Here is an 11963-nt window from a genome sequence, read left to right as displayed (position 1 = left end):
AACCCTCCTGGCAGAGGTGATGGCAATGAGGAAAAGCACCTTCCATGTCAGAAATTTGAGTGAAGTTGTGGCAAGAGGCTCAAATGGAGGTTTCATGAGGGCTGAGAGGACCACATTCAGGTCCCAGACGACTGGAGGAGGCTTCAGCGGTGGTTGACATTGAAGAGGCCTCTCATGAACCGGGAAACCAGGGGATGAGCCGTGAGAGGTTTTCCGAGGACAGGCTCATGAAACGCAGTGATGGCACTGAGGTGGACTCTGATTGAGGTAGACTTGAGGCCAGCGTCGGAGAGAGAAAGCAAATAGTCCAGTACAGTTTCCACCACCAATGAGGTGGGATTGTGATGATGAAGTAGACACCAAGAGGAGAACCGGGTCCACTTCTGATGGTAACATTGGAGGGTGGCCGGTTTCCTGGAGGCATCCAAAATACGACGGACAGGCTGAGACAGATTCTCTGGAGAGGTCAGCCCGAGAGAAACCAAGCTGTCAGGTGGAGCGAGGACAGATTGGGATGTAGTAGAGACTGATGCTGCTGTGTAAATAGAGTAGGAAATACAGGAAGAGGAATGGGCTCCCTGGAGCTGAGCTGGAGCAGGAGGGAGAACCAGTGTTGGTGAGGCCACCGAGGAGCGATGAGAATCATGGTGGCTCTGTCCCTGCGGAGTTTGAATAGCGTCCGCAACATTAGAGGCAGTGGAGGAAAGGCATAGAGGAACCGATCCGTCCAGTCGAGCAGGAATGCATCCGGGGTCAGACGATGAGGAGAGTAGAGTCTGGAGCAGAACTGGGGCAGCTGATGGTTGTGAGGAGCTGCAAAGAGGTCCACCTGAGGAGTGCCCCAGAGAGCAAAGATGGAGTGAAGTGTGGGAGGATCCAAGGTCCACTCGTGAGGTTGAAGGATGCGGCTGAGGTTGTCGGCCAGGGAGTTCTGTTCGCCCTGGATATAGACGGTCTTGAGGAAGAGACTGCGGGCCGTGGCCCAGGTCCAGATGCGGATGGCCTCCTGACAAAGGAGGGGAGATCCGGTGCCGCCTTGCTTGTTTATGTAGTACATGGCGACTTGGTTGTCTGTGCACAGGAGAAGAACCTGAGGATAGAGAAGGTGCTGGAAGGCCTTGAGAGCATAGAACATGGCCCTGAGTTCCAGGAAATTGATGTGATGTTGACGTTCCTGAGGGGTCCAGAGTCCCTGGGTGCGAAGATCTCCCATGTGAGCTCCCCATGCATAGGGGGAGGCATCTGTGGTTATGATCATGGAGTGAGGGGGTAGATGAAAGAGTAGACCCCTGGAAAGATTTGAGGAGTTCAACCACCATTGAAGAGATTGCTGAAGAGACGATGTCACAGAGATGGGATGAGAAAGAGGATCCGTGGTCTGTGACCATTGGTTGGCTAGAGTCCATTGAGGTGTCCTGAGGTGGAGTCGTGCCAGAGGAAGCACATGGACTGTCGAGGCCATGTGGCCCAGGAGGACCATCATTTGCCGAGCCGGAATAGAACGACAAAGGAGCACCTGACGGCAGAGATGGAGCAGGGTTCGTTGGCGGTCTGAGGGGAGAAACGCCCTCATTAAAGTGGTGTCGAGGACGGCACCAATGAACTGAAGTCGCTGTGTGGGGAGGAGATGTGACTTGGGGTAGTTGATCTCGAACCCCAGGAGATGGAGGAAAGAGATGGTGTGTTGAGTGGCTTATAGCACAAGCGGAGACGTAGGAGCTTTCACCAACCAATCGTCCAAGTATGGGAACACCTGGAGGTTGTGAGGCCTGAGGAAGGCCGCCACCACAATAAGGCACTTGGTGAACACCCTGGGCGATGATGCGAGGCCAAAGGGTAGCACTTTGTACTGATAGTGGTGGTGCTGTACCTGAAATCGGAGGTAGCGACGTGAAGTCAGATGGATTGGAATGTGAGTGTAGGCCCTCTTTGATGGTCTAGGGAACATAGCCAGTCGTGATGAGAGAGAAGAGGGTAAAGTGTGGCAAGGGAGAGCATCCTGAATTTTTCCTTGACCAGACACTTGTTGAGGTTCCGAAGATCGAGGATGGGACGGAGGTCTCCTGTCTTCTTGGGAACCAGGAAGTAGCGGGAGTAGAATCCCTGACCCCTTTGGTCTGGGGGTACCTCTTCGATGGCATTGAGAAGAAGAAGGGATTGGACCTCCCTCAGGAGGAGGGGGGATTGAGAGGAGTGAGAAACAGACTCTATGGGAGGATTGTCTGGTGGAAGAGTCTGGAAGTTGAGAGAGTAGCCGTGGCGAATGATGTTGAGGACCCACAGGTCTGATGTAATGACCTCCCAACGGTTGAGGAAGAGTTGAAGACGGCCTCCTATCGGCTGAGGAAGAGGCAATGATGGCGGGAGACTGGCTATGCCCTGGAGAAAAGAGTCAAAAGGGCTGAGATGGTTTCGACTGTGGGAGAGGCTTGGCAGGTTGGTGAGACTGTAAACGTGCCTGAGTTTGGTGCTGCTGACGAGGCCGGCGAGGCTGTTGTTGCTGAGGCGGGTTGAGAGGTCTGGCCGAGAATCTGCGTTGGTAGGAAGACTGCTGTTTGTAGGGGCGAGCAGGTGGAGTCTTCTTTTTAGGTTTGATTAGGGTATCCCACCTGGTCTCATGTGCTGATAGTTTCTTGGTAGTTGAGTCCAGGGATTCCCCGAATAGTTCATCACCAAGACAAGGTGCGTTAGCCAGGCGGTCTTGGTGATTAATGTCGAGGTCAGAAACTCTCAGCCAGGCCAAGCGCCTCATGGCAACAGCCATGGCAGATGCTCGAGAGGTCAGCTCAAAGAGTCATAAATGGATCGCACCATAAATTTCCGGAGTTGGAGCAAACTCGAGATTTGTTGTTGGAAAACCGGGATCTTACGCTCAGGGATGTACTTTTGTAAGGAGGAGAGTTGTTGCACCAAATGCTTCATATAGAAGGAGAAGTGGAAGGTGTAATTATTAGCCCTGATGGCAAGCATGGAATTCTGATAAAGGCGCTTGCCAAATTTATCCATTGTTCTGCCCTCTCTGCCAGGAGGGGTGGAGGCATAAACACTGGAGCCCTGGGTTTTCTTCAAGGTGGACTCCACTAGAAGGGATTCATGGGGTAGTTGAGGTTTGTCGAACCCCGGGATAGGAATGACCCTGTATAAACTATCCAGTTTTCGAGGGGCACCCGGTACCGTGAGAGGATTTTCCCCAGTTTTTGTAAAAAGTTTCCCGTAAGATGTCATGGACGGGTAACTTTAAAAATTATTTGGGAGGTTGTTCGAAGTCCAGGGCTTCCATGAAAGCCTGGGACTTCTTAGAGTCGAATTCCAAAGGGATCGACAGAGCCGCCGACATTTCCCTGAGAAATTTTGTGAATGAGGACTGTTCAGGTTTGGAACTGGTATCGACCATCGATGGTTCCTCGCCCGTTGAGGAAGCCTCATCATCGGTACCGGGTGGGGATTCTTCCCATAAGTCCGGGTCCCTGACGTCGGTGTGCGCAGGACGGGACGGTGGTGCGGACGGCTCAGTGTGGCGAGTCTTAGAGAGAGATTTGCCAGAGCGCATCGAGATGGTACCGGGGGAGGAAGATCGATGCCGGTCCTGGTCTCGGGGGGACTGGTGTCGGTCTCAATGTCGGGGAGGGTCAGCATCAGAGCGTGTTTGTACTGGAGGATTAAGTGGTTCAGCCGCGAGTACCGGCATGGAGGTGTTCAACGGTACCAATGGTGTAAACACCGGCGGTATGGTGCGAGGCTCGGGCCGGTCTGGTACCGGAAGGAGTGGGGCCAAAATTGCGGGCAACAAGTGCTGGAGTTGCTGTTGCAGTTGCTCTTGCAATTGGCTTTGGAGTATGGCCGCAATGCGGTCGTCCAGAGGGGGCACCGGTACCCCTTTTTTCTTTGTCGGTTACCATAGGTGCCGCTCCATGCCCCGGCGATGAGGATGCCGATGACGAGGCACTCACCGAAATCGGGGCGGAGCGTTTGCGGGGTCGGCGTGATGCCGGGAGGACCGGCGTCGCCGGTGTGGCAGGAGGGCGTTCAATGGAAGTGGAAGGCTTCTTAGCCGGCTTACCTGGTGCCAGCGACCCCGAGGAAGGATCAGGCGTCGTCGAAGTAGTTGGTGCCGACTTTTGCGGCGTTGACGGCGCGGCCGATTCCATGGCAGATCCGGTACCGAAAAGGATATTCTGTTGGATCTGTCTATTTTTCAAAGTATGTTTTTTAAGAGTAGCACAGCGGGTGCAGGTGTCAGCCCGATGCTCTGGACCCAGGCACTGTAGGCACCAATTGTGCGGGTCAGTGAGAGATATCGGACGTGCACACCGCTGGCACTTCTTAAAGCCCGGCTGAGGGGGCATGAAGGGGAACACGGCCTCCGCAAAATCAAAACCGGAGGCCTGTATGGTGGCAACAGGCTCCGCCGGGGCCGGCCCGAAAAATAAAGAAAAAACAAAGTTTTTTGTTTTTTTTTTTGCAAGTTAGAACGAAAAACGAAATCCGAAGGAAAAAGAACAAAAAAAGGAAGAAAATAGCGCGAGCAGGAAGGCAAAAACAGAGATTTCAACAGCCGTTGAAAGCACATGCGTCTTCTTTGCTCCGCGGAAACAAAGAAACTGGGGACCACGCTCTCCTCCGTCGAGCGGGAAGGCACCCGCGCATGCGCGGTGCGGCCAACTAGAACTTTCTAGTTAAAAGTGTCCGTACCGGGGCTCCGTCGGTGACGTCACCCATACGTTAAGAATATGCTGCCTGCTTGTCCTGGGATAATCTGCATACCAGTACACCTTGCCTATTTTCAATGACGGTCTACAAATTTCTCTGCTTATCATTTTCTTAACAATCCTCTGCATGGTGTACATGCCCACTAGCAATAAAAAGTTTGGCAGGGGGCAAGTACACCAAACACCAATAATTCTGGCAGGACACATTTATTTATTTAATGCAGTGGATTATATATTTTGGAGCAAATGGTATTTTAGACTTGCATTTCACTTCCGATCTTTTGACCTTGCAGCTGAATTGGAATCAAAAATAGAGTTCACTACCATAAACTTTAATCCACAGTCATCCAGGAATATTTTTGATCATTTTAATCTCACTTTGTACTTTACTCAGCCCAGCTATTACAGCAAACAACTCTTGGCAGAAGGCCCTAAATCTAGCGAAGAGGTTTGGTCATTGTTGGATAACTGGGATATCTTCCCTCTTCTCCTCCAAGGGGGTGTGAGCATTTCCAACCCTGGCTAATGCAGTAAAGCCAAGGACCTGAGCTTAGAATCAAGAATCAAATACAGAGTTCTTCTGAGTGACAGTATACAAAGACTAGCCTGTTTAAGAGATTTCTCCTCTTGATAAATAACTCCCCCTTCTGCTCTTGGACATATCAGTTTCACAGATCAACTGAATTGTCCTAGGCCAATGAACAAGATGGTTTATGGTTTAGGTAATAGCAGAGTGGTTTACAATATAAAATCATAGAAGACAGGAAAAGAACTACAAATCACAGGAAAAGTAATTAAAGACACTGTGCCACACAGCGCTTGCTAGACCTTGGCGGGAGAGTGGGGGTAAGATTACAGTTTGTGGCTGTCTCTTTCTCTCTCCCCACCACAATGTACTCAAAATTTAAGTTGACTGTACATTAGAAAAATCTGAGGAATATTAATTTGTGAATCTGTTAAAAATTAAGTATTTTTCTAATTTAAGTTTGTTTAAAATGAAAAAAGGAATGGTTAACAAGAATTCAGAAGGAGAAATTAACCTAAAATCAATGTACTTGCAAACACCTATTAAATTATGAAAGTATGACCTGTATTACATGTTATAAATAAATTGAACATAAAAGTTCATCTGCAACTGCTACCTCTTCCCATGATACATTCACCCCTGCTACTATGTGAACCAGATACAGCAAGCAGTAAGGCATCTTTTTAATTGTAAAGCATCAAGAATAGAGATGTCTTCAATAATTTCTGCATTTTTCATCGAGGTTAGACATTGCATTTAAAACTTTTGTGCCATCGTACTACAGACAACACATTCCTAAAGAACTTCATTAACAATATTAGGAAAAAAAATACCAGCGTGAACCAAACGTAAGCAGGACTGGACAAATCCTGCAATTTAATAGCCATGTCTCTGTTCTTAGCTGGACTTTGTCTATTAATCTTACTACTATCCAAGAGTAATAGATTCGCAAGTACTAGATCATGTTCTGCTTAGATGAATTTAGCCATTCTGATATCTCTTCCATACTACATGCAAGGGAAAAGTGACTGCTAAGAAATAATGTTTTAATACACTTAATACATATTGTCCAATTAAATAAATCCATTTGCTCAAATTGCTCATAAGATTTAATGTGTCAAAATTTTTCTAGAAAACTTTAAAACTATAGATTCTATTCTACAGTACTTATAAAATATGCAGTCCCCTCAGCTTTAAGTTGACTTTTTATTGTCTCTAAGACAAGGGTATGTTCCAGATTAACGCATTTTGCTGTTCCTACTTTTGGCAAATCTGCACGTGTCCTATATCCAAGTTCAATCTCCTGCGACATCCATTTGTATGTAGTTGTTGATGCTCCCTAATTAGAAGCGGGTCCAGTGTAGGACAAAAATGTCCCAACCTAAATGGCCATGGGCCTTCAAGAAAAAAAAGTCTGCATTTATACATTAATTACATATATACACATTGTTTCAAAAGAAACATATTAGATATCTACCAGTAATGTTTCATGACCACAGTTGAAGCTTTAAGAATCGCCCAACAGCACAGCAAGAGAACATAGGACAGCTTCCTTCTTTACCAGCTTAGCTGAGCATCTGCAAAAACATGAAAGAATGATCTTGGGCCCTTCCTCTGCTGCTGAGACATCAAGATCTGCAAGTCTAGCAGAACCTAAATTCACGCTGGTATGGTCAAACATTACTGTACAGTATAGGTTTCTGGGCTGCTGCTTTCTCCTTGGCAGAAGGCAACCACTTGATTTAATTAAGCCCTTCTCTCAACCCTAGCTTACATGAATAAATTAAAAAGAATCCTGAACAGCAGCACACTTAAATCTATTTTAAAAATACGCAACCGAGTTAGAAATTCTAAGGTACTGTATATGTTAACTAAATGAAGTTAAATCAAAATTCTGCTTTACATTTATATATAAAAAAAGTATAAAACAAACTGTTTCATCTCAGCAATAGCTGAAATCTGAAATACAGAATTCCTAAGCTGTACTATGCTGCAAGTGTTTGAAAAATTAAGCATTTTGTTACATTCCAAACCATATTCCTGAATCTCCAGAAACCACTCAAAAGTTCGCTAGGAGAAGCTGTGATCATAGTCCAGCTGTATCTTCTCACTATAGTATTTTTATAGTCAAGTATTGTCCTTTCAAAAGTTCACAGGAAGGTTTATATTTCCCCATTTAGACCTTGGTATATTTCTATAATTCAGCCAAGTTCTGGCGATCACGCTGCCTTCTTGGTGCAGGTACCTTGGAGGTCTTGAAGGTTGGTTTTAGACCTAGATAAATAAAAAGATAGTACGATGCAATTAGGTTTCAAATTTGCTGACCATGTTTTGTATGTTACAAACTGAGCACTCTTTCCCCTCATATATAAGAGAACATACAGTTGAACTTATTTACAAACTTTGGAAAAGTCTCTTATCCTAGGATCACTATCTTTACACACAAAAAACAAATCCACTGCACCACAGTCTTTCATAGCTTTCATAAATGTATAAAGTGCTCAGATTGTGAATCAGAGACCAAAGTAGGGGTCATGCCCCACACTGTATGCCTCTTTCAATTGCTACACTTTATAAATTTGAAATTGGCCCAAAACCAAAACTTGAAAAATACATTTAAGAACACTGTTGGGTCCAGACGCGATAGTATGGCCCCTTTGACTCATCATGGCAGAAGGCACAATATATTGAGGACTTGAAATTTTTGGTTATGAAAGCCACCTAGTTACAGCGTGGGGGCAATTTACCAGCGCTGTTATGGAAGAAACAGCAGCAGTGGATTTTTAATTGGCAGAAAGTGGCTCCCCTCAGCCTCAATGGTGGGTGTTTCTACATTAGCTCTCTTTGATGTCATTTATGGTTTACACTAGTGTTTAAGCCCGTTACATTAACGGGTGCTGGAATAGATGTGTAGACTTTTAGCACAATGGGTCGCTGAGATGTTTCTTTCTTTCTTAGTTTATGTTTTTTATCTCTCTCCCTGCCCCCCTTTCTTTCTGTCTATGTCCCCCTGTGTGTCTCTGTCTATTCCCTGGCCCCCTGTCTTACTGTCTCTCTCCCTAGCTGTCAGTCTTTCTTTGTTTCTGTATCTTCTCCCTTCGCGAGTGTGGGGCAGTTGTAGGCGCGCATGCGCACTCCTTCCGGCCACGGACATACAGAACACGCAGGTAGGAGGGCTCATGCGCCGCTTAGGATTTTATTATCTAGTCATTAAGCCCGTTACATTAACGGGTGCTAGAATATATGTCTGTCTGTTTCCCTCCCGCTGACTCTCTCCCTCTCCCTGGCCCCCTTTCTCTGTCTGTCTTTCTGTCCCTCTCCCTGCCCGTGTCTTTCTTTCTTTCTGTTTCCCTCCCTCCCGGTGTCTGTCTGTCTGTCATTTTTTCCCATTTCCCTGTGCAGCAGCATTTCCATCTCACTTCCCTATGCAGCAGCAACAGCATTTCCCTCCTACCCCCCCCCTTTCCTATGAAGCAGCAGCGGTATTTCCCTTCCCCTCCAGGTCCCTGTGTAGCAGTAGCAGCATTTTCCCCTACCCTCCTTTCCCTTCTCTTACCGCGATCTGGCCTGCTCCATTCGGCCCCTCCCCCTTCTTTTACTGCGTTGTCCTGCTTGATCTGGCCTGCTCCTGACCCTTCCATCCGACCCTCCCACCGCCGACAAACCTCCCGGCTCCAGCTGCGTAGGCAGCACTTTAAACACGCTGCTTCACGGCCTTCTACTGCCGATTTCCTCTCCCGTGTCTGTCTCCGATGATGTCATCAGAGACACGGCAGAGGAAATTGGCAGTAAAAGGGCGCGACGCAGCGTGTTTAAAGTGCTGCCTACGCTGCTGGAGCCGGGAGGTTTGTGGAGGGTCAACAGGTGGAGCGGGGCTGCTCTCCACCACTCAGTTGCTGTCACTGGAATGCAAACAGGGCCGCGAGTGTGGGGCAGTTGTAGGCGCGCATGCGCACTTCTTCTGGCCACGGACATACAGAACACGCAAGTAGAAGTGCGCATGCGCGGCTTAGGGTTTTATTATAGAGATATAAAGGAAGGGGGGGTTACAACATTCCTGTGACGAACTTTAATCAAGTTAAAGAGTGAAGCACCAGCTATGCTGTGAGTTTTTGAGATAATATTTATTATTCTGTTGGTAATTTATAGAGTTTGCTTTTTTTTTTTGGGGGGGGGGGTTATACAGACCACATTTTTTGAGATTTTATGAAATGCAACTGGATTTGGGTTTTTTGAAGCAGCCTTTTGGCAAAATGTGTCAGGATCCAACAGTGTTCTAACAAGATAAGTACACTTCTCCCTCCGTATTTGCGGTGGATGCGGGAGGAACATAGCTGCAAATATGGAAAAAACCCAAATAACTTTTTATATATTATTCGCGTTTTTTTGTAAAAGTCAGCATTTTTACTATGAAACTGCAAATAACTTTTCAACAGTTATTCGTGGATTTTGGAAACAGCCACTATTATTATTACAGAAATTCACAATTTGGGGGGAATAACAATATTTATTGCACAACAATACAGTAGTGTACAGAAATAATCTCAGGGTAAAAAAAAAGTTCAATACAGTTTTCTCAACAAGGCAAAAAAAGTAATGTTCAATACTGGAATACCTGTACTCAGGTAGTGTCTTCATCCTCATCGTCCTGTACCAGTACTACAGGAGGAGGAGACGGAGAGGATAAGTGAGCACCAAGGGCCTCCTCAGGCAGTGGAAGTGGGTCTTCAGTAGAAGGAAGACGAAGAGACGAAAGGGATGCCTCCTCTTGGGTGTAAGAGGTGGATTGTGAGTCAGTGGATGGAGAGGCAGTCACTTTCGGTATCTTTTGGAAATACATTGTGATTTCTGTCTGGCTCTTCTGCTTCATCATTTCTTTATATATATTTTTGTATGTAGAAATCGCTGCTTCTGCTAACTCCCTCATCTTTAACGCACATACCATGGATGGGTCGATGGCATAGATGCAATATTATCCAGTGTAAAATTGTCTTCTAGCACTTCTTCTTCTACTCCTCCTTCCTCCTCCTCTGGTATTGCATCTCCCTTCAGGAGTAGTCAGGTCAGTGAGATCATGTTCTGTTAGTTCATTTGCTCTGGTGTCTATTAAGTCTTCAAAGCCTTCTCCACCCACCTGCTTTGCCAAGTCAATGATGTCTTCCATAATTTCTTGGCCTGGCTCTGTGACATTGACAGTGTTATCCCTTTTTACACATTCAGGCCAAAGATTCTTCAAGCACAAGTTCACTGTCTCTGGCTTGACAGCTTTCACTGCTCTTTCAATAATATTGATGGCATCAGCAATAGTGAATTCCTTCCAATTTTTCATGATGTTCTCCATGTTGGGGCTTCATCCATAGCATGGACAATCCTCTTTAAAGGTCCTTATTACCCCCTGGTCGAGAGGCTAGATGAGAGATGTTGTGTTGGGGGGCATGTACACGATCTCAACACCCTCAATGTGGAACTCATGTGTGTCTGGGTGTTCAGGGGCATTGTCCAATACCAACAGAACCTTGAATTCCATTCCTTTATTGGCCAGGTATTTTCCTACTTCTGGCACAAAACACTGATGAAACCATTCTAGGAACAGAGTTCTGGTTGTCCAAGCCTTCTTGTTGCTCATCCAGTGATGGTGTGCGGGCATGGGTTGGTTAATCTGTGTCTCTTATGCTAAGTGCTGGAGATTCTTCTCCCTTCTCTGACCTTACACACTGAGGTCACTCCGTTTCACATATTAAATTTACAAATATATTTATTAAAACCTATTGACTGAGTGCTTCTTGGAGTTACTTCCATCCAGTAAACAGGCAGCTGGAACTTATCTTTTCCCTTCAAGGCTCAGGGATTTGCGGTTTTATAAATCAGTGTTGGTTTTATCATATGGCCTACTGCATTTGCACAAAGCAGCATAGTAAATCTATCCCTTGCAGCCTTGAAACCTGGTGCTCGCTTATCCTCTTTGCTAAGTCCTCCGTGGCATTTTCTTCCAAAACAGAGCAGTTTCATCGGCACTGAATGCCTGCTCAGGTTCATATCCCTTCTCTTCAATAATTGCCTTAAAGGTAACAGGGGAACTCTGTAGCTGCCTCCTGGTTGGCAGATGCTGCTTTTCCTGTCACTCTCACATTACGCAGGCCATACCTGTGACGGAATTTATCAAACCACCAGAAAGTCGGTGGATTCCCTGCTCTTCAATTTACCATACAAAGACTTTGCCTTTCCTCTTATCATCATAGAGTCTACCGGGATTCTCTTTTTGTAGCAATACTGCACCCACAGAAATGTTGCAGCTTCCTTACGAGAGAGATTGACATCTCACACAACATGTAATGTCTTTGCACCTGCTGCAACAGCTTCACAGATTTGTTTTTCGTTCTTTTTTATGTACCTAACGGTTGACTCATTAATGCCATAATGTCGAGCAACAGTGGAGGATGACTTTAGTCTCTGAAGCATAATCCAATAATTCTACCTTTTCTTGTAAGGTTTTCACTTTTTTTTCCTTTTGGGAGAACTTTCTGTAGCACTTGAACTCTTACGCTTTGTAGCCATGGTGGGAGACCTGACCTGTTCCTGAAGGAGAGGCAATATCCCAGATATTTTAGGGCATTTGGCAGGCAAGCAGCGATTCCCAGATATTTTAGGGCTTATGGCAGGCAAGCAGCGATTCCCACCGCTTTTAGGGCTTATGGCAGGCAAGCAGTGATTCCCAGTTATCCCCAGCA

At 46.2% G+C, this 11963-nt stretch overlaps 1 protein-coding gene across 4 annotated transcripts in view; it reads right to left on the bottom strand.

Moving 5' to 3' along the window:
* Positions 1 to 5898: 5898 nt before the first annotated feature.
* HMGCR (3-hydroxy-3-methylglutaryl-CoA reductase) overlaps positions 5899 to 11963 on the bottom strand; it is a 145594-nt gene continuing 139529 nt past the window's right edge. For 3 of the 4 annotated variants that reach the window (XM_033929298.1, XM_033929296.1, XM_033929297.1), the window contains exon 20: positions 5899 to 7509. In XM_033929298.1, coding sequence (XP_033785189.1) covers positions 7455 to 7509 — 55 coding nt within the window. In that variant the 3' untranslated portion in view covers positions 5899 to 7454. The remainder of the gene's footprint in view (positions 7510 to 11963) is intronic. The other variant, XR_004537928.1, reaches the window with a different exon arrangement.

Source organism: Geotrypetes seraphini, chromosome 1, assembly GCF_902459505.1.
Source record: "Geotrypetes seraphini chromosome 1, aGeoSer1.1, whole genome shotgun sequence".
NCBI lineage: Eukaryota > Metazoa > Chordata > Amphibia > Gymnophiona > Dermophiidae > Geotrypetes > Geotrypetes seraphini.
The sequence above is the reverse complement of the archived record's forward strand: the minus strand, read 5'-3'. Positions and strand labels throughout refer to the sequence as shown.